This window comes from Callithrix jacchus, chromosome 12 (genome assembly GCF_049354715.1).
Source record: "Callithrix jacchus isolate 240 chromosome 12, calJac240_pri, whole genome shotgun sequence".
Lineage (NCBI taxonomy): Eukaryota > Metazoa > Chordata > Mammalia > Primates > Cebidae > Callithrix > Callithrix jacchus.
Window position 1 is genome coordinate 4,115,467 of NC_133513.1, and position 20,533 is coordinate 4,135,999.

The window sequence follows — 20,533 nt, forward strand, 5'->3', positions numbered from 1 at the left end:
CTGAAGCAGGGGAATCACTTGAACTTGGGAGGCGGAGATCGCAGTGAGCCAAGATCATGCCAACTGCATTCCAGGCTGATACAGCAAGACTCCATCCAAAAAAAAGCGTCTCCTTGAGAAAGAAGGCATCTTTTCTCATAATGCTGGTTGTTGCTCAAAATACTTTGACATTTGTTCTTTGAATCTGTCATCAGAGCCAAATGCACAATGTCCTAAAATACGTCTCGTTAATGAGATCTAGAGTTTTCTATACCATTGTACTGTCAAGCTTAATCATCTTTTCCATCAGACAAATCCACCTACCTTTTAAAAACTTTTCCAGCTCACATTTACCCTTAAGAGGATGACGATTTTACTATCACTAGTGTTACTAAATGTAAGAATAATAGGCCAGGCTGGGCACAGTGGCTCACGCCTGTAATCCCAGCACTTTGGGAGACCAAGGCAGGTGGATCACGAGGTCAGGAGGTGGAGACCATCTAGGGTAAAAGGATGAAACCCCGTCTCTACTAAAAATACAAAAAATCTGCCGGATGTGGTGGGATGTGCCTGTAGTCCCAGCTACTCAAGACGCTGAGGCTGGAGAATCGCGGAGGTTGCAGTGAGCCGAGATTGTGCCACTGCACTCCAGGCCAGGTGACAGAGCGAGACTTTATCTAAAAAAAAGAATGATAGGGCAGGTGCAGGGGCTCTCGCCTGTAATCCCAGAAGTTTGGGAGGCCCAGGCAGGAGGATCATTTGAGCCTAAGAGTTCAAGACGAGCCTGGCCAATATGGTGAAACCCTGTCTCTACTAAAAACATAAAAATAAGCTGGGCATGGTGATGGGCACCTGTACTCCCAGTAAGCTGGAAGCTGAAGCAGGAGAATTGCTTGAACCCAGTAGGTAGAGGTTGCAGTGAGCCAAGATTGTGGCATTGCACTCCAGCCTGGGGGACAGAGCAAGACTCCCTCTCAAAAAAAAAAAAATAAATAAATAAACAATTTTTATTAATAAATTATGTCTAATAATAAACCATAGTATTTCCCGCCAACAAAGAAAAAAATTGAAGAGTAGAGTGCTGTTGTCCTAAGTGTTAATAATAGACTATTGTGTGTCACCATCCATTTCCAACAAAGCAGTCAGAGTGATCCTCTCAGAACTGAGTCAGATGCTGTCACTGCTCTGCTCCAAACCCAACCTGCCACACCGTCCAGAGTGGAAGCCAGGGCACTCTAACAGCCTGTGAGGCCTTCTTCATGGGTGCCTCCAACTCTTTTCGGAATGCTCCTGCCCCTTTCCCCCAAGCGCCATCTGCTCCAGCAACACCAGCCCCTGGCTGTTCCTCCCACAGGTAGGCACAGGGCTTTCCCTGGGTTAACCCTTTAGCCTCCTCATCAAGTCTTGGCTCAAATGTCACCCTCCCATGCAGCACACCTGAACCACCTTGTGAAATATCACACATACTGTGGCTCTCTAGGTCCTCCGGATTCTATTCCACCTGTTCTCCTTTAATATTTTATAATTCAGCCAGGCACACTGGCTCACGCCTGTAATCCTAGTACTTTGGGAGGCCAAGGTGGGTGGGATTGCGTGAGGTTGGGAGTTTGAGACCAGCCTGACCAACATGGAGAAACCCTGTATCTACTAAAAATGCAAAATTAGCTGGGCATGATGGCACTTTTATATTCAAAGTACTCATATAAAAACCAGAGTCTTGTTATTTTACGCCATTCCTCACAGTAATTCTCTTTTAAAAATCCTGTTGGGCTGGCCGGGGTGGCTCACGCCTGAAATCCGAGCACTTTGGGAGGCCGAGGTGGGTGGATCATGAGGTCAAGAGATCGAGACCATCCTGGTCAACATGGTGAAACCCCGTCTCTACTAAAAATACAAAAAATTAGCTGGGCATGGTGGTGCCTGCCTGTAGTCCCAGCTACTCAGGAGGCTGAGGCAGGAGAATTGCCTGAACCCAGGAGGCGAAGGTTGCGGTGAGCCGAGAATGCGCCATCGCACTCCAGCCTGGGTAACAAGAGCGAACCTCCATCTCAAAAAAAAAAAAAAAAATCCTGTCAAAAGCATGCATTTGGTCACAAGCATACATTGCTTTAATTATAATTCTGTCACTGCTGATGCTTTGTCATCGACCAGCAGAGTGACCATATGCTTTAAATGATACCCTACATACTATACTCACAGCTTCCTGAGATGGAAAAGGATGACTTCCTTTCTTTGGCAGTACTGGGATGACGGTTCTATCTCCACTCTAAAGCACCCTGGGAATGCTCACAGGCACTAACCCCTCATCTCCCCGATCTGGCTCCCTTGATTTCATGCTTTAGTCAACTGTAACTTCTTTAACAACCACTTCAGAATATCATCTGGACATTTAACGTGCAGTCATGAGTTAATGATACTACACAGAATACTGTGTATGTGTGTGTGTTAATGTCCTTAGCAGTAAAAGTTATTTGAATCTAGCAAAACCGAATTTACTTTTTAAATAGTCAATAATTTAGGTCATCTAAGCAATAAGATTGATCCCTCAAAAATTATCACAATGAATTATACTTTAAAACTTAATCTGTTTTTTCACGTTTCTTTCTTTCTTTTCTTTTTTTTTTTTTTTGAGTTGGTGTCTTGCTCTGTTGCCAGGCTGGAATGCAATGGTGTGATTTCAGCTCACTGCAACCTCCGCCTCCTGGGTTCAAGCAATTTTCCTGCCTCAGCCTCCCGAGTAGCTGGGACTACAGGTACCAGCCACCATACCCAGCTAATTTTTGTATTTTTGTAGAGATGGGGTTTCACCATGTTGGCCAGGATGGTCTCTATCTCCTGCCCTCATGATCTGCCCGCCTCGGCCTCCCAAAGTGCTGGGATTATCAGTGTGAGCCACCAGGCCCAGCCTGGCCTCACATTTCTTTAGTAAAGATATCAAAGTTCATGGTAAGTTTTTTTAAGTTATATAAAGCTATTTGCAACTTCTAATATGAATTAAATCCAGGCTGAATTTTCAGTCTTAAATATACTGTACAAATATTGAAATGTATCCAGTCATGTCCAAAGGGATACAAAGGTTTCAGAAAGCTTTTTACCTGGGTTAGTTGTAATAATGGTTTTTGAGATTACAGTTGCTGTCATGCAGTTTCGAAACTTGTCAAAACTTATTCTTACATCCGAGGCAAATATTACTGTTTGGGGAAAAAGTCATTTAAAATGATTACATGGGAGGTTGTAAAATGACAAATAGTGAACACAATCACTGGATAATAATACCTGTTTCTCGTGGCATCCAGCACTGTGCAAGTAGAATGGACTCACTATCCCAACTGCATTTGTTTAAAAAGAAGTAATACAAATTGAACACACTACAAGAAACTGATAGTGACACATCATTTACAACAACAACAAGCTCCAGTGGCTGGGGTCAGCCATCCCCACGGTGGGGACCTCTCGGTCTTGAGGATGCCAGTTTTTACTTGTCCCTCCCATGGAGAATTTCGCATCTCCATGAGAGATCATTCCGTTCACACACACTCTTCTCTAGTAATACTCTGCTTTGCCAATTTATTTTCCCAACACTTCATCACCCCAGGCTACTTAGAACTAAAGCCTAAAGACTTTAAAGTCACACTTCTAGACCATGCAGGTAAGAGCCCGCTAGCAGGTAACTTGCTCAGGGGTCTTGAAGGGTTGAAGGCACTTTTCAGATCATTTCCTTTGGTACACAGGCATCAGGGGTCTAGACAATGCCTTGTACCTGGCAGTGCTTCAGGGTGCAGCAGCACCCACCCTGCCCCACATTCCCTGTGCCCTGCCCTGCTCCAGTATACTTCCCAGGAAGCATGGAGGGAAAGTCTTGCTTGTTCCATGGGACCTAATGAAACACAATTTATTATAAAACAGAATTCAATAATAAAACTGGTTACGGTAGAGTCCTAAGCAATTCCATACCATCTAAAGACCTTATTATTATTATTTTTTTTTGAGACGGAGTTTTGCTCTTGTCATCCAGGCTGGAGTGCAATGGCGTGATCTCGGCTCACCACAACCTCCCCCTCCTGGGTTCAGGCAATTCTCCTGCCTCAGCCTCCCGAGTAGCTGGGATTACAGGCACGTGCCACCATGCCCAGCTAATTTTTCTTATATATTTAGTAGAGACGGGGTTTCACCATGTTGACCTGGACGGTCTCGATCTCTCGACCTCGTGATCCACCCGTCTCGGCCTCCCAAAGTGCTGGGATTACAGGCTTGAGCCACCGCGCCCGGCTAAAGACCTTATTTTAAGTTGGTGTCCATAACAACCCGACATTCAAGAGTAAGGTTGATTTTTTTACAGTATCATTCATCTGCTATCATTACCCTCTGGATATGAAATCCATCACCTTACTGAGAAAATGAAAATGTCCCAGTGATAACAACAGGGATTTCACAGTTTGGAAGAGACGTGGGTGTTACCATGTCATTGAAAAAGAAGATTCTGTTTCATCATAGAGTCTAACTTCACAGCGCTGGCCTTTTCTCCGGTCTGAAGTTGTAAAGTATTTTGGCTCTCCAACCTTAGAAATGAAAAGAAACCATTACCCTTCACCTATATGCAGAAGTACTTAAGTATATGTTGATGCAAATACTCAAATGCTCACCTTTTAAACAGCAAATTAGAAATACAAAAATACCCAGAACCAGTAATATATACTGATGATTTTAAAGCCTCTTCTATCTCTAAACCACGTGTCCGTAGCTGAAGTTGTGAGTCACAGAACACTTTGAAGAGCCAGAAAGACAGGTGCTTAAAGTAGATACTGAAAGTCTTTTCTTTTTTCTTTTCTTTTCTTTTTTTTTTTTTTTTTTTTTTGAGACGAAGTTTTGCTCGTTACCCAGGCTGGAGTGCAATGGCAGGATCTTGGCTCACCGCAACCTCCGCCTCCTGGGTTCAGGCAATTCTCCTGCCTCAGCCTCCTGAGTAGCTGGGACTACAGGTATGGACCACCATGCCCAGCTAACTTTTGTATTTTTAGTAGAGACGGGGTTTCGCCATGTTGACCAGGACGGTCTCGATCTCTTGACCTCGTGATCCACCCGCCTCGGCCTCCCAAAGTCCTGGGATTATAGGCGTGAGCCACCGCGCCTGGCCCTGAAAGTCTTTTCAGTATGTCACAACAAGGCTCCATGACAGGCCCCCCTGGGGTATCTATATGGAGTCCTCCAGGGCAGGGAGGGTTTCCAGCACCTGTGTATTCCCACGGCTCAGCGTGGAGCCCAGCATGGAGTTCATGTGACTGAATGGACTCCTCTCTGGGGCTCAGCATTCCCTTTTTTTTTTTTTTTTTTTTTTTTGAGACAGAGTTTTGCTCTTGTTGCCCAGGCTGAATTGCAACGATGCAACTCTGGCTTACTGCAACCTCCACCTCCCAGGTTCAAGCAATGCTCCTGTCTCAACCTCCTGAGTAGCTGGAATTACAGGCATGCACCACTACGCCTGGCTAATTTTTGGTAGTTTTAGTAGAGATGGGATTTCACCATGTTGGCCAGGCTGGTCTTGAACTCCTGACCTCAGGTGATCTGCCCACCTCGGCCTCCCAAAGTGCTGGGATTACAGGCGTGAGCCACTGTGGCCGGCAGCATCTCCATCTTCTTAGCGAACATAAAAACACAACATATCTGTGGTGTAAGAAGTATCCACAGGAAACAAAGTAATATAGGATAATCCTTGCCTTCTTCCCAGAGCTACCATGGTGACAGCCACATGCAGGATATGCAGGAAACTCTGATACTGTCCAAGTCTGTCCATTGTGGGGTGAGAGAATCAAAGTGGATATGTTCTTGCTCATTAAAGCAAGTGAAGAAAAAAAAAAAAAAGGTGGAGTTGAACCTAGGACCCTTCTCTCCACGCAGTGGTTTCTCATGTGGGAATAGCAGGTGCCTCTGACAGATGCACGGCAGCAGGCCCAGCATCGATAGTCACTGGCCACCCCACCCGCCCAACACTGCCACCACTGCATCTGTGCTGCTAAGAGAAAGGGACCTGGAAAGGACAGCCAGAGGCTGAGAGGTCAGCCTAACACCTGGGGTCGGGGAGGTGAAGAACACTTCATTAAAAGGAGTTTTAAAGTGAAAAGACAGTGGAGGCGAGAAGAGACCACAGGTTAATAAAAGTGTGAAGAAAAGGAAATGTAAGAGGGCTGAAAGACAAAAGGGGTACGAAATGACGAGACACATGAAAGCTGCCAGAGTTTCCTGCTTATATCACTATATTCATTCAGGGTTGAAGACAATTCTTACTACTTTTTTTTTTTTTTTTGAGACAGAGTTTTGCTCTTGTTACCCAGGATGGAGTGCAATGGTGTAATCTCGGCTCCCTGCAACCTCCGCCTCCCAGATTCAAGCGACTCTCCCGCCTCAGCCTCCTGAGTAGCTGAAATTACAGGCATATTTCATAATCAACGAAATATGCGTATTTTCGTAATTGCCTGGCTAATTTTGTACTTTTAGTAGAGATGGGGTTTCACCATGTTGGCCAGGCTGGTATCCTCAGGTGATCCACCTGCCTCAGCCTCCCAAAGTGCTGGGATTACAGACATGAGCCACCACACCTGGCTCTTACTACACGATAAATGTAATGAGCATTATCTAGAACTTGAGGAAACCGCAAACAATTGAGCACTCATGTGAACAACTGAATAGGACTGATCCTAAACTGACTAGAAAGGGACTTCTCCTATTTTTCACGATGATCATGCAGCGTGCTTATTCCTCCTCCATTAAGTATATAGCATTGTCCCCATGAGGCAGGCATGGCCTCCACAGCCAGGGGCCTGACATCTGAGAGTCTCATGCTCTCAGTCAGTCATCATTTAATGTGACACCCAATTCACATCTACTTACAACATTAACTACTGTAAGTGTGTGTTCCCCCCGACAACCTTTTTTTTTTGGTCTCTTGACTATCATCTGTCTCTATATTAAGAAATTACTCTTGCTTATTTATTTATTGAGATGGAGTCTTGCTCTGTCACCCGGGCTGGAGTGCAATAGTGTCATCTCAGCTCATTGCAACCTCTGCTTCCCAGGTTCAAGTGATTCTCCAGCCTCAGCCCCCCCGAGTAGCTGAGACTACAGGTACCTGCCACCATGCCCAGCTAATTTTTTGTATTTCTAGTAGAGATGGGGTTTCACCACGTTGGCCAGGCTGGTCACAAACTCCTGCCCTCAGGTGATCCTCCCGCCTCGGCCTCCCAAAGTGCTATGATTACAGGCATGAGCTACTGCCCCCAACCTTCTTGCCCCTTTATTTTATTTATTTTTAAGACAGGTCTCCCTCTGCTGCCCAGGCTAGAGTACAGTGGCATAATTGTGGCTCACTGCAACCTCAGCCTCCCAGGCTCAGGTGATCCTCCCTCTTCAGCTTCCCAAGCAGCTGGGACTACAGGTATACGCCACCACACCTGGCTAAGTTTTGTATTTTTGATAAAGTTGGAGTTTTGCCATGTTGCCCAGGCTGGTCTTGAACTCCTGGGCTTAAGTGACCCATCTGCCTCGGTCTCCCAAAGTGCTGGGATTACAGATGTGAACCACTGTGCCTGGACTCATTTTCATGTACTTTATTTTGTGAAACTTAATTGTTGGGGTCTACATCTAAATCTCTGTCCAGTGGCTCTGGTCTGTCAAACTACAGAGCTCAGAACTTGCTGTAATAATTGAGACAGCACTGATGCACCAGAAGGGAACACCACCCCCTGGGTGCCCCATGGATTGCCATCCTCCCCTGTACCTCACCAGCCTGGTCCCACTCCACCTATTAGATCACAAAGCCCCTATAGCAGGGTAGCGTGTATTCACACTCCCTCTCCGGTTTCTGGGCAGCTCTAAGCAAAAAGGCAGAGAACTGATCCCTTAACTTATATTCAACTATGCCCCTTCAAGCAAAATCATGGAGAATTCCAAGTCAATAAGCTTACGCTTTCCATTTACATCTTTGTTTAAGCAAAGTATAAAAGTTCTTCTATAGTTAGCAGATCATTTATGAGCAGAGTGGGCATTCAAATACAATTTTATTTTACTACTCATCCACAGATAAAATTTCCCTTAATGAGAAGAGTTACTGTTTTCTTAATTCAACATATTACCAAGATACAGAAGAAAAACTACCCCAGCCGATTATGACCACTCCATCCCAAACACAAATCAAATGACAGCGACTCTTCTGTCAAACTGCAGTTGGCTTTCTTGGGATTTCAACTTACCGACTTCACAGCTGCAAGCACGTTAATAATCCTCCCATTAAGATTGTGTCCATTCGCAACAATGTCACCCAGTGAATAATAATCACGAGACTCTTTAACAGGTAAATGTATCAAAGAAAGTAACTTTGTGTCCACTTCATAACTGGAACAAACTTTCACTGTCGAGTGATTCTCACTGAGCAATAGTTTACAGTTGCTAAATCGCAAAAACACAAGAAAGTTATATGAAAGTGATTTTTGGATAGAAAAATTTTTCCAGGTTCACATTTAAATTACATTTTTTGGTTGAAATTTAGACAATATTAAGAAATGTATACTTTCTACTCTTAGAAACACTGAATAATATGGCAAAAGACTTTTTGTTTACAATGCACTTTCACTAAGGAAATGTTTTGAGGATCGACGCATGTGGAGTTCTAAGCCTACCACTTACTTGATTTTGCCCAAGACTCTGCGTTTGTTTCCTTCTCCAAAAAAATCAGAGTATAAAGCACTCCAAAACTTTCAGGGGTTATACAAACCCGAGGACTAGTGTTTCTCTCTCTTGTGGCCCTGGCTGCTCTGCCTGAGTGCCTCAGGTCAGGGACTGTTTCCTAGCCCTGCTGCACTCTGCGTGGAGCAGATGGGGACACTGGCACCGTGAGCCTGAACTGAGGAGCTCTGCCTCCTGCACCGAGTCCCTCCCAGCCCCCAGCTTCCATGCCCCAGCAGCCCTCTAACACAGGGTCCTCTCTGCTCTGCCTCACTTACCTACCTCGTCACTTCTCTCCCACACCACTGCCTTGCTCTCCTAACTAAGCTTCATTCCCCACAGTCCACTCCACCATAAAGTGATCTTCCTAAATCACAAATATGAAAATATTATTTCCCAGCTCAAAGACTGTCCTGTGGCTACCAGTCACAGAGGAAATAATTCGGTATGAAAGCAAAGCTGTCTGTGAAGTATATCTGCTTCTGCCTTAAGCTTCTCCCCCTGTCCATTCCCTGCATTCAGCCATATCAGACTACTACATTATGAAACTGGTATTTCTAGATCAAAAATAGTAAAACATCAGCAGTTTCAAATGGCTCAACCTAATATTAACTGCTCTGGAAAAGACAGGAGGTTTCCTTTTTCTGCCCTCCACCAGGAATGTTCTTCTCTCCATCTATCCATGCATCCATCCATCCATTCCATGAATACTGAGAATCTGTTATATGCCAGACCCTCTGCTAGGCACAAGGCATCCGGTGGTGAAGAAGGCAGACAAGACCTTCAATCTCATGAGGCTCACATATGTAAAGGGGAGACCCAAGAACAATGAATCAAACAATTTCAGTTGGTGACTCGGGTTAGGTGACAACAGCCAGGGCAAAGATCCAGTAGTTGACCATTAGCGCTACCACAAACAGAGTAGATGGGGAAGGTTGAAGAAGGTGACATTTAAGCTGAGAGTCATTAACCCAAAGAAGCAAATATTCAAACAGATGGGAGAAGAATGTTCTACGCAGAGAGGGAGTAGAAAATACAAAAGTTAGTGCGGAATGAGTTCAGGATGTCCATGAAATGTAAAGAAACTCACTGTGGCTGCAGAGAAACGAGGCTGGAGAGGCTGGTGTAAGACGAGGTTATAAAAGGGAAGGGTCACAAACGATGCGAGGGTAAATGCAGTAGACTGTTGTGCCCGCCGACAGCCCTTTACAGGCTGGGACAGGAGCACAGCTACATCCTCCTCTCCAGAACTGCCAAGCCTGCCTTCGAGCTTATCCCCATACCACCCTGAGGGTTTGGGGAGTGGATGGACTACAGCCAGGGCACTGTTCTAAGGGACCACTCATGCTCCAGAGCTCTGTCCTGGGCCCCTGCTGAGGCTCCCTGTAAACCCACTTCTCTGCTCAGCTTCTTCTCCACCTCTCCTTCCAGAGTTCCCTTGAGAGCTCTCCCTCAATGAAATAATCACATAAGAGTCCTCCTCTCAAGCTCTGCTTCCAGGGAACCTGACCTAAGATGGTAAGGTTGTGAGTAGAAGGATCCCTTGATATGAAAAAAGAAATACGCAATTTCCGAAGTTTATCTTTTCTTCTCATTCTGTTTTAACATAACGAGTCAAATTTCTGTAAATCTGAGAATATGAATCAGGGTACTGACAGCAAAGCCATTTTTCATGTGACTCTGTATCAAAGTAAATTCTATCATAATCAAAGGTGAGTTTTGTAAGAGAGAATTAAACTCACTTTTACTGAAAGAGACACACAACACTTCTAGTGAGATCTCTGCTAATCTGATACAAAATTATCAGTAATGATCATTCTGGCACAATCTCTGTGCTAGACAGACACTTACCTAGGAGTTGCAGGGCTGAATTTTTCCTCTCTTTCTATATCCTTTCTTTGGATCAGAGGATTTTCAATTATCACTAAAACAGAGAGCAAAGTCTGATGCCATCACAAAGTGACAAGATAAACACATTAAAATCCTGTTTAATTTATAATCATCAACTTTAGACTTTAAAAATTTCACACCTCATTCATCTTTCCACCATCAACATATAACATATTTTGATGCTGAAATGTCAAAATTGAAATCTTTATCTCCATATATAATTAATATATTTATATATAACTAATAATTTATTCAATGGATGTCTCCAACTATACTGGCCCCTATGAAGTTTACGAAGCTTTCCGCCTTCACGGTCCCTGTGTTCAATGACTCTATTATTCAACTAGAGAGATATCATACATTGTCCTGACAGTTAATAATACAAGGCAATATATGATTAGGGTCTAAATAACTAGTATGGAGAGTGGGCTGCTTGAGACAACAGTATGGAAGAGGAGTGTTTTCATTATCTGCATTACTTTCTTTTCTCTTTTTCTACCATGAAGGAGAGCTAGTACACAGGCTTTCTTGTTCCTTTTATTAGGCTAAGGCTGTCATCTGTTCAGTGACTAAGTTCCACACTTCATACTAGGTACATTATCTCTCTGTTGTTGTTGTTGTTGTTGTTTTGTGACAGAGTCTTGCTCTGTTGCCCAGGCTGGAGTGCAATGACACGATATTGGCTCACTGCAGCCTTGACCTCCCAGGTTCCAGCGATTCTCCTGCCTCAGCCTCTTGAGTAGCTGGGATTACAGGTGCATGCCACCACACCTGGCAATTTTTTTTTTTTTTCAGTAGAGACAGGGTTTCACCATGTTAGCCAGGCTGGTCTTGAACTCCTGACCTCAGGTGATCCACTCGCCTCGGCCTCCCAAAGTGCTGGGATGAACCATTGCGCCTGGCCACACTATCTCATTTAATATTTACAAGAACCTAATGAGGTATTATTTCATAGTTGAGACCCAACAAGATTAAGAAATGTTCTCAAAGCCTTATGTAAGTAAATGTTGAAACTGGGATTTGAATCTACACCTCTGTGTTTTCAAAGTCTACTGTTCTTTCTACTATACTAGGTTGTACTGTCAAAGGGATACTGGGGTGAGTAGAAAATGCAAAAGATTTGGTATTTAAACCAAAGGTAAAGTTCCTTAAAATCCCATTAACAATTCAAATATCAACTTTTATCAAAATCGATTCAGTGTCCCTATTACATGTCTATAGAAAGATAACCAATTATAACAAAAAGGGTTGATGCAGATTTAAATACGTAATAAACCACAGACAGTAGGGTTACCTAGTAAAAATATAACTATCATTTTGTATGCTTCAAGTAACATTCTGAATGCCTTGCACTGCAGTTATTTATTTTTGAGACAGGGTCTCACTCTGTGACCCAGGATGGAGTGCAGTGGCACTAACTGGTTCACTGCAACTTCCACTTTCCAAGCTCAACCCATCCTCCCCCTTCAGCCTCCTCAGTAGCTGGTACTACAGGCCCACGCCACAAAATCCAGCTAATTTTTTGTACTGTTTATAGAAATGGTTTTGCCATGTTGCCCAGGCTGGTCTCAAACTCCTGAACTCACATAATCCACCTGCCTTGGCCTCCCAAAGTGTTGGGATTACAGGTGTGAGCCACTGCACCCCACTGCATTATACTCTTAACACTTGGCTTTTTCTGTTGAGAGTCTCGCTCTATTGCCAGGTGGGAGTGCAGTGGCGCGATCCCAGTTCACTAAAACTTCCACTTTCCAGTTTCAAGCAATTCTCCTGCCTCAGCCACCTGAGTAGCTGGGACTACAGGCATGCACCACCAAGCCTGGCTAATTTTTTGTATTTTTAGTAGAGATGGGGTTTCACCACGTTGGCCAGGATGGTCTTGATCTCTTGACCACATGATCTGCCTGCCTCAGACTCCCAAAGTGCTGGGATTACAGGCATGAGCCACTGCGCCTGGCCCCTGATAAGGCTCTTGAGAATTACGAACTGTGTCTCATTTCAACTCCCTCAGTATGTAGGGCTGAGGGCCCCACAGGGTTGTGGGGTGTCCCTTAGGCTGTGCTGAGGAGCAGGATATGAGAAATAAAGAGACAGGACACCGAAGTACAAGGAAAACGCAGCTGAGCTCAGGGGGGCCACGCCACCTATAAGCAGAGTCAAGAGAGGCCCCAAATGTCCAGAAGCATCAGTATTTATTGTATATAGGTTAGGGGGCAGGGCAGTGAGTGAAGTCATCTTTAAGGATAGTGATAGGGTTGTGAGCAATAAAACATGGGGTCCACCCCCATTAGGTCACTTAAGCTAGGAGGTGCACAGTGTGCAGCAAGGGGTCCATTCCCATTAGGTCATCAAGGCAAGGAGTTGGGCCGTATGCAGTTGGGGGTCCACCCCCATTACATCACTGAGGCATGGAGGTGGGCCATGTGCAGTGAAGAGGGTGCAGTGTGCAATACCTCTATCTATGGGCAAGCTACTTCTAAGATGATTGATGGGAGGATGCTTTAAGTCACACCGCAATGACAGAGCTATCAGAGTTACCGCCACCTGCTGGCAGCTTTCAATGAGTTCTATAGGGGAATGCTTTTTGAGCGAGTACAGTAACACGAGCTGATAAAGTTCACAGTCACAAGGTGGATTGCCAGTCTGAGGGCAGCTTTCCTCAAGAACTGGAGCAAGGTCCTAAAACTCCTTTATCAGGAGGAGTGGCTCTCACCCCAAGCCTGCCATACAGCGGGTGTCTTTACGATACTGAACGCTGCCGCCTGGGCCATGGATTCTTGTCCTGGTATAACTGTTATCCCTTAAATCGTGCTCTGCGTTGTGTCTACTCCAGACATTCCTCCGATTATAAGCTGCTTATTCCTTAATTCATGCTGTGTACCGTGTCCACTCTAGGCACTCCTCCGATTATAAACTAAGATATAGTTATACATATATAGGGAAATAACTGAGTGCTAAGACTATAAACTGAGACATTCTTCAGATCTCAATTGTTCTAGGATACTGCTTAGCTCTCCTTCCTCGGTGCCTATGTGGGGGTTACCCACATCAGTATAGCTACCACAAACATACCACAGGAACGATACTACTCTAGAAAAAGTTTAAGAATCACTGCCAACTTACCACAATCGCCAACCCTAAAGCCGTCAGAAAGAGACTTGATGTAATCTTCATTGCCCCAGGAAGTTGCATTTATAAAATGTGCTGGTGAATCCCGAATGGTGAAGCTGAAAGTGTATCTTTCTGATCCAATATCTAAGGGAAAACCAGTGCTTTTATTTTTCAAATAAAGGGTTTCAATCACTTCTCCACCTTTTGCTGTCACATGAAAAGTTTCATTTCAATTCTGAACAAATGATTATTTCTTTAATCAAATGATTCTTTATGATGATAAAAATACTCAAACACATGGTACAAAATGTTATTTCAGAGGTATATTCTATAATGTTATGCTTCTATGAATTTCAACCTGAAGTGGTAACAAGTTGCCCCCTTGATCCTTCCCTGGTTACCTGTGCATTTGGAGGAAAAGACATGTAAACTTGAGCTATCCAGGTATTACCTTAGGTTCTCCTTTTCTCGCTTACTGTTGTTTGAACCTAAGTCATAATTCACATTTAAATAGTTATTTCAGTCCCAGCTACTTGAGAGGATGAAGCAGAAGAATTGCTTAAGCCCAGTAGTTCAAGGCTTCAGTGAGCTATGATTGCACCACTGCTCTCCAGCCTGGGTGACAGAGAAAGACCCCGTCTCTAAAATAAAAATAAAAATAGTCCGAGTGTGGTGGCTCACACCTGTAATCCCAACATTTTGGGAAGCTGAGGTGGGTGGATCACCTGAGGTCAGGAGTTCAAGACCTGCCTCACCAACATGGTGAAACCCCATCTTTACTAAAAATACAAAAATTAACCAGGCGTCTACACCTGTAGTCTCAGCTACTTGGGATGCTGAGGCAGCAGAATCACTTGAACCTGGGAGGCAGAGGTTGCAGTCAGCCAAGATCCAGCCTGAATGACAAGAGTGAAACTGTCTGAAAAACAGTAATAATAATAAAACTTGGCTGGACACAGTGGCTTACCCCTGTGATCCCAGGACTCTGGGAGGCTGAGGTGGGAGAACCACTTGAGGCCTGGAGTTCAAAACCAGCCTGAGTAACATAGAGAGATCCCATCTCTACAGAAAATTTTAAAATTAATGGTGGACTTGTCTTTCCTCTCAGCTACTCGGGAGGCTGAGGAGGAAGGGTCACTTGAGCCCAGTTTAAGTGTGTAGTGAGCTTTGAATGCACCACTGTACTCTAGCCTGGGAAGAATAAGCTCAGGGTGTTTTTTAACTGTACACCTAGGCTGGAGTGCAGTGGTGCGATCTCTCAGCTCACTGTAACCCTCGGCTCCCAGTTCAAGTGATTCTCCTGCCTCAGCCTCCCATGCAGCTGGGACTACAGGTGCATACTACCATATCAGGCTAATTTTTGTATTATTTTAATAGAGATGGGGTTTTTCAGTAGAGGTGGGGAAGAACAGACTTAGATTCTGTATCTAAAAAACTTAAAATAAAATTTTAAAATAATTAAGTTATTTGAAAACAAATTATGTGCTACTTAATGAGGACCACTAGGGGTCAGCAAATAGTTGTTTTTCCAAAACAGAAATGTAACACTGGTTTTCCTAATTAAAAATTACAACAGGCCAGCATGGTGGCTCACGCCTATAATCCTAGAATTTTGAGAGACTGAGGCAGGCAGATCACAAGGTCAAGATCGAGACCATCCTGGCCAACATGGTGAAACTCCGTCTCTACTAAAATACAAGAAGTTAGCCAGGTGTGGTGGCATGCACCTGTAATCGCAGCTACTTAGAAGGCTGAGGCAGGGGAATGGTTGAACCCGGGAGGCAGAGGCTGCAGTGAGCCGAGATCACACCACTGCACTCCAGCCTGGCAACAGAGTAAGACTCCATCTTAAAAATATAAAAATATTACAACCACCAGGCACGGTGGCTCAACCCTGTAATCCTAGCACTTTGGGACACCAAGATGGGTGGATCACAAGTTCAAGAGATCAAGACCATCCTGGCCAACATGGTGAAACCCCATCTCTACTAAAAATACAAAAATTAAGGCTGGGTGAGGTGTCTCACACCTGTAATCCCAGCACTTTGGGAGTCCAAGGCTGGCGGATCACCTGAGGTCAGGAATTCGAGACCAATATGGAGAAACTCTGTCTCTATTAAAAATACAAAATTAGCCAGGTGTAGTGGTGCATGCCTGTAATCCCAGCTACTCGGGATGCTGAGGCAGGAGAATTGCTTGAACCCAGGAGGCGGAGGTTGCAGTGAGTCAAGATCACACCATTGCACTCCAGCCTGGGCAACAAGAGTGAAACTCCATCTCAAAAAAAAAAGAAAAAAAAAAATCAGCTGGGTGTGGTGGTGTGAGCCTGTAGTCCCAGCTACCTGGGAGGCTGAGCAGGAGAATCACTTGAACTTGAAAGGCAGAGTTTGCAGTGAGCAAGATCAAGCAACTGCACTCCAGCCTGGCGATAGAGCAAGACTCCGTCTCAAAAAAAAAAATTACAACCTGGCTGGGTGCAGTTGCTCGTGCCCGTAATCCCAGCAGTTTGGGAGGCCAAGGGGGTAAGATGCTTCAGCCCAGGAGTTTGAGACCAGCCTGGAAAACAAAGTGAGACCCTATGTCTCTACAAAAAAAATCCAAAAATTATTCAGGCACAGTAGCATGTACCTGTGGTCTGGGCTGCATGTGAGGCTGAAGTGGGAGGATCACTTGAGCTCGAGGCCAAGGCTGCAGTGAGCTGTCTTCTCATTGCTGCACTCCAGCCTGGGAGACAGACTCCGTCAAATAAATAAATATTTAAAATAAAAATCAGCCAGCTGTTGTGGTATATGTAGTTCTAGTTATTTGGGATGCTAAGGCAGGAAGATCATTTGAGCCTAGGAGTTTGAGGCTGCAGTGATCTATTATCACACCACTGCACTCTAGCCCAGGTGACAGAGCAAGACCCTGTCTCAATCAAGCAATCAATAAAGATATGAAATAAAAATAAAATAAAGGTATCTATCGCTGTATCATGGGTTAAAGTAACATAGTCACAGTGATTCAGGTGATTCTAGCAAAACTAATGTCTTCTTCTGCCAAAACTATTGGCTGGTTGGCTAGAGCTGATTCACTTAAGCAGTACAGCAACACGCATATATATAATATATGTAATACATATATAATATATGTAATACATATATAATATACATAATACTGTTGCCCAGGCATATATAAGATGTAGAATATACATATATAACATACATTGTAAACTTTAATAAGAAGGATTTAAAGTCTGGGTACAGTAGCTCACACCTGTAATCCCAGCATTTTGGGAGGCCACGGCAGGCAGATCACCTGAGGTAAGGAGTTCAAGACCAGCCTGGCGAACATGGCAAAACCCCATCTCTACTAAAAATACAAAAATTAGCTGGGTGTTGTGTCACACACCTGTGGCCCCGGCTACTTGGGAGGCTGAGGCTGTATCACCTGAACCAGGAGGTGGAGGTTGCAGTGAGCTGAAATTGCACCACTGCACTCCAGCATGGGCAAGAAAGTGAGACTCTGTCTCAGAAGAAAAAAAAAGAAAAAAGAAGACTTTAAAGTTAATAGTAGTGAACTGTAAGTTTTACCATTCTTATTTTTTGTTTTGTTTTTGTTTTTTTGAGACGGAGTCTTGCTTTGTTGCCAGTCTGGAGTGCAGTGGTGCGATCTCTGCTCACTGCAACCTTTACCTCCCAGGTTCAAGTGATTCTCCTGCCTCAGCCTCCTGAGTAGCTGGGATTACAGGCACACATCACCATGCCCACCTAATTTTTTATATTTTAGTAGAGATGGCATTTCACCATGTTGGCCAGGATGGTCTTGATCTCCTGACCTCGTGATCCACCCACCTCAGCCTCCCAAAGGACTGAGATTACAGGCGTGAGCCACTGTGCCCAGCCTACCATTCTATATATTTTTATTTATTTATTTATTTATTTATTTATTTATTTTGAGACAAAGTTTCGCTCTTGTTACCCAGGCTGGAGTGCAATGGCACGATCTCCGCTCACTGCAACCTCCGCCTCCTGAGTTCAGGCAATTCTCCTGCCTTAGCCTCCTGAGTCGCTGGGATTACAGGCACGTGCAACCATGCCCAGCTAATTTTTTGTATTTTTAGTAGAGACGGGGTTTCACCATGTTGACCAGGATGGTCTCGATCTCTTGACCTCATGCTCCATCTGCCTCGGCCTCCCAAAGTGCTGGGATTACAGGCTTGAGTCACCGCACCCAGCCCTACCATTCTATATTTTATCTTTCAATGTCAACTACAAACATTTGAAGGTGAACTGATTTTTAAAATGTAGTTTCAGTACTGGTTTATGTTTCCATAGTCCTAAAACTTTTGTGCAGTTCAAGCAACTCAATAAGAACTCTAGGCTGAGCGTGGTGGCTCACGCCTGTAATCCAAGCACTTTGAAGGACAAGGTGGGTGAATCACCTGAGGTTGGGTGTTCAAGACCAGCCTGACCAACATGGTGAAACCCCATCTTAAAAAAAAAAAACAAAAAAGCCAGGTGTGGTGGCTCACACCTGTAATCCCAGCACTTTGGAAAGCTGAGACAGGTGGATCACGAGGTCAAGAGATAGAGACCATCCTGGTCAACATGGTGAAACCCCGTCTCTACAAAAAATTAGCTGGGCATGGTGGCGGTGCCTGTAATCCCAGCTACTCAGAAGGCTGAGGCAGGAGAATTGCCTAAACCCAGGAGGCGGAGGTAGCAGTGAGCCGAGATCACGCCATTGCACTCCAGCCTGGGTAACAAGCAAAACTCCATCTCAAAAAAAAAAAAAAGGAAAGAAAGAAAGAGAAAAAATAACTTCTAGGCTGGGCGCGGTGGCTCATGCCTGTAATCCCAGCACTTTGGGAGGCTGAGGCAGGCAGATCATGAGGTCAAGAGATTGAGACCATCCTGTCCAACATGGTGAAACCCAATCTCTATAAAAATACAAAAATTAGCTAGGTGTGATGGCAGGCACCTGTAATCCCAGCTACTAGGGAGGCTGAGGCAGGAGAATTGTTTGAACATGGAAGGCGGAGACTGCAGTGAGTTGAAATCTCACCACTGCACTCCAGCCTGGGTGACGGGGCAATACTCAGTCTTAAAGAAGAAAAAAAAAAAAAAAAGAAACATCAAATAAAATCATTAAAAATGATTTTCAGGCCAGGTGCAGTGGCTCATGTCTGTAATCCCAGCACTTCTGGAAGCCAAGGTAGGTGGATCACTTGAGATTAGGAGTTCAAGACCAGCCTGAGCAACGTAGCAAAACCCATCTCTACAAAAAATACAAAAAGTGAGCTGGATGTGGGGACATGGCAGTGTGCACCTGTAGTCCTAGCTACTCAGGAGACTGAGTGGGATAGAATGGCCTGACCCTGAAAGGCAGACATTGCTGTGAGCTGAGATTGTGCCACTGCACTCCAGCCTAGGTGACACAGAAAAACTCTGTCAAAAAAAAAAAAAAAAGGTTTCACTGTCCTTACACCTATAGCCTTGAATCAGGTATCTGACCATCCAACAGAGACGACGGCCAGTGCTCTTAAGGAATTAAACAAGCAAAGAAAAGTGAATCTCTTAAATATACTCTGTTGTAGTCATAAGCCAAAGTTGATGAAAATGAAGCAAAGAGTTAAAGAGAACTCAGCTTTTTCTGTCTGGAAATCCTTTGACATCTGTTTTCCCAATAACTATACCGATTATTTTCTGAAAAACAAAAGGGTTACAGAAGACCAAAATTAAACACAGATGCAGATGGTAGATCTAATTTCACGGGCTTGTTATATTTTACTGGCTCTAACAGACATTTCTGACTAGGAACCGTTTAAATGTATTCATTGCAGACAAACATCTAAAAGAATTTCATAAATGTTCAATTCCACAAGGAATAGCACAAAGTAATCCAAAAGTTTACTATTACAAATATAATCATTTAATACTTAGCATGTTTCTACTTTATTTCTTTTTTCTTTCTTTCCGTTTTTTTTTTCAAGACAGAGTCTTGCTCTGTCACCCAGACTGGAGTGCAGTGGCGCAATCTTGGCTCACTGCAACCTCCCCCTCCCAGGCTCAAGTGATTCTCCTGCCTCAGCCTGCCGAGGCACCTGCCACCATGCCCGGCTAATTTTTTGTATTTTTAGTACACATGGGGTTTCACTGTGTTAGCCAGGATGGTATCAATGTCCTGACCTCCTGATCTACCCGCCTCAGCCTCCCAAAGTGCTGGGATTACAGGTGTGAGCCACCGTGCCCAGCCTCTACTTTATTTTCAGTCACTAGATGGTGCATGGTAACTGCCCTATGCTACCCTTATTTGACTCATCCAAGCACATGTGATACAATTTAATTTGCCGAGGTCCTGAAAGCTTTCCTTCCTACAGGGTGTGCTAACAATCCACACGCAATTGCTTGTCTCTTAGTCCAACATGCTGGACAGTGATGTAACTCACTGTAACACAACTTCTACTTTGCTGCTAATAAATCTAAATTCTAACGTCCTACATCTTAAACCTTAGAGATGTTAACATCTCCTTAAAATGATTAATGTTCTCTTTAGTGACTACCGAAGACAAATTTTAAATGTGCTTTTATTTTCCTTTTTCTTTTTTGCCAGGTAAGTATTAAATGTGCTTTAAGAAACAAAAATGGGCTGAGTGTGGTGATTCGTGCCTGTAATCCCAGTACTTAGGCAGGTCAATCACCTGAGGTCACAAGTTTGAGACCAGCCAGAACAACGTGGTAAAATCCCATATCTACTAAAGATACAAAAAATTGGCCGGGCGTGGTGGCTCACGCCTGTAATCCCAGCACTTTGGGAGGCCAAGGCAGGTGGAGCACGAGGTCAAGATATCAAGACC

The 20,533-nt window shown here is 44.2% G+C and overlaps 1 protein-coding gene across 9 annotated transcripts in view; it reads right to left on the reverse strand.

The window, feature by feature from the left end:
• Nucleotides 1-20,533, reverse strand: part of MEIOB (meiosis specific with OB-fold) — a 41,996-nt gene that overhangs the window by 13,805 nt on the left and 7,658 nt on the right. For 6 of the 9 annotated variants that reach the window (XM_054242421.2, XM_054242420.2, XM_054242417.2 and 3 more), the window contains exons 3-10: nt 19,325-19,382; nt 13,708-13,839; nt 10,546-10,618; nt 8,223-8,418; nt 6,305-6,394; nt 4,438-4,538; nt 3,256-3,308; nt 3,075-3,170 (exon numbers count right to left, since the gene is read on the reverse strand). In XM_054242421.2, coding sequence (XP_054098396.1) covers nt 3,075-3,170; nt 3,256-3,308; nt 4,438-4,538; nt 6,305-6,394; nt 8,223-8,418; nt 10,546-10,618; nt 13,708-13,839; nt 19,325-19,382 — 799 coding nt within the window. Of the gene's footprint in view, nt 1-3,074; nt 3,171-3,255; nt 3,309-4,437; nt 4,539-6,304; nt 6,395-8,222; nt 8,419-10,545; nt 10,619-13,707; nt 13,840-16,323; nt 16,530-19,324; nt 19,383-20,533 lie in introns of those variants that run through there. The other 3 variants (XM_035266492.3, XM_017978623.5, XM_054242419.2) reach the window with 2 other exon arrangements.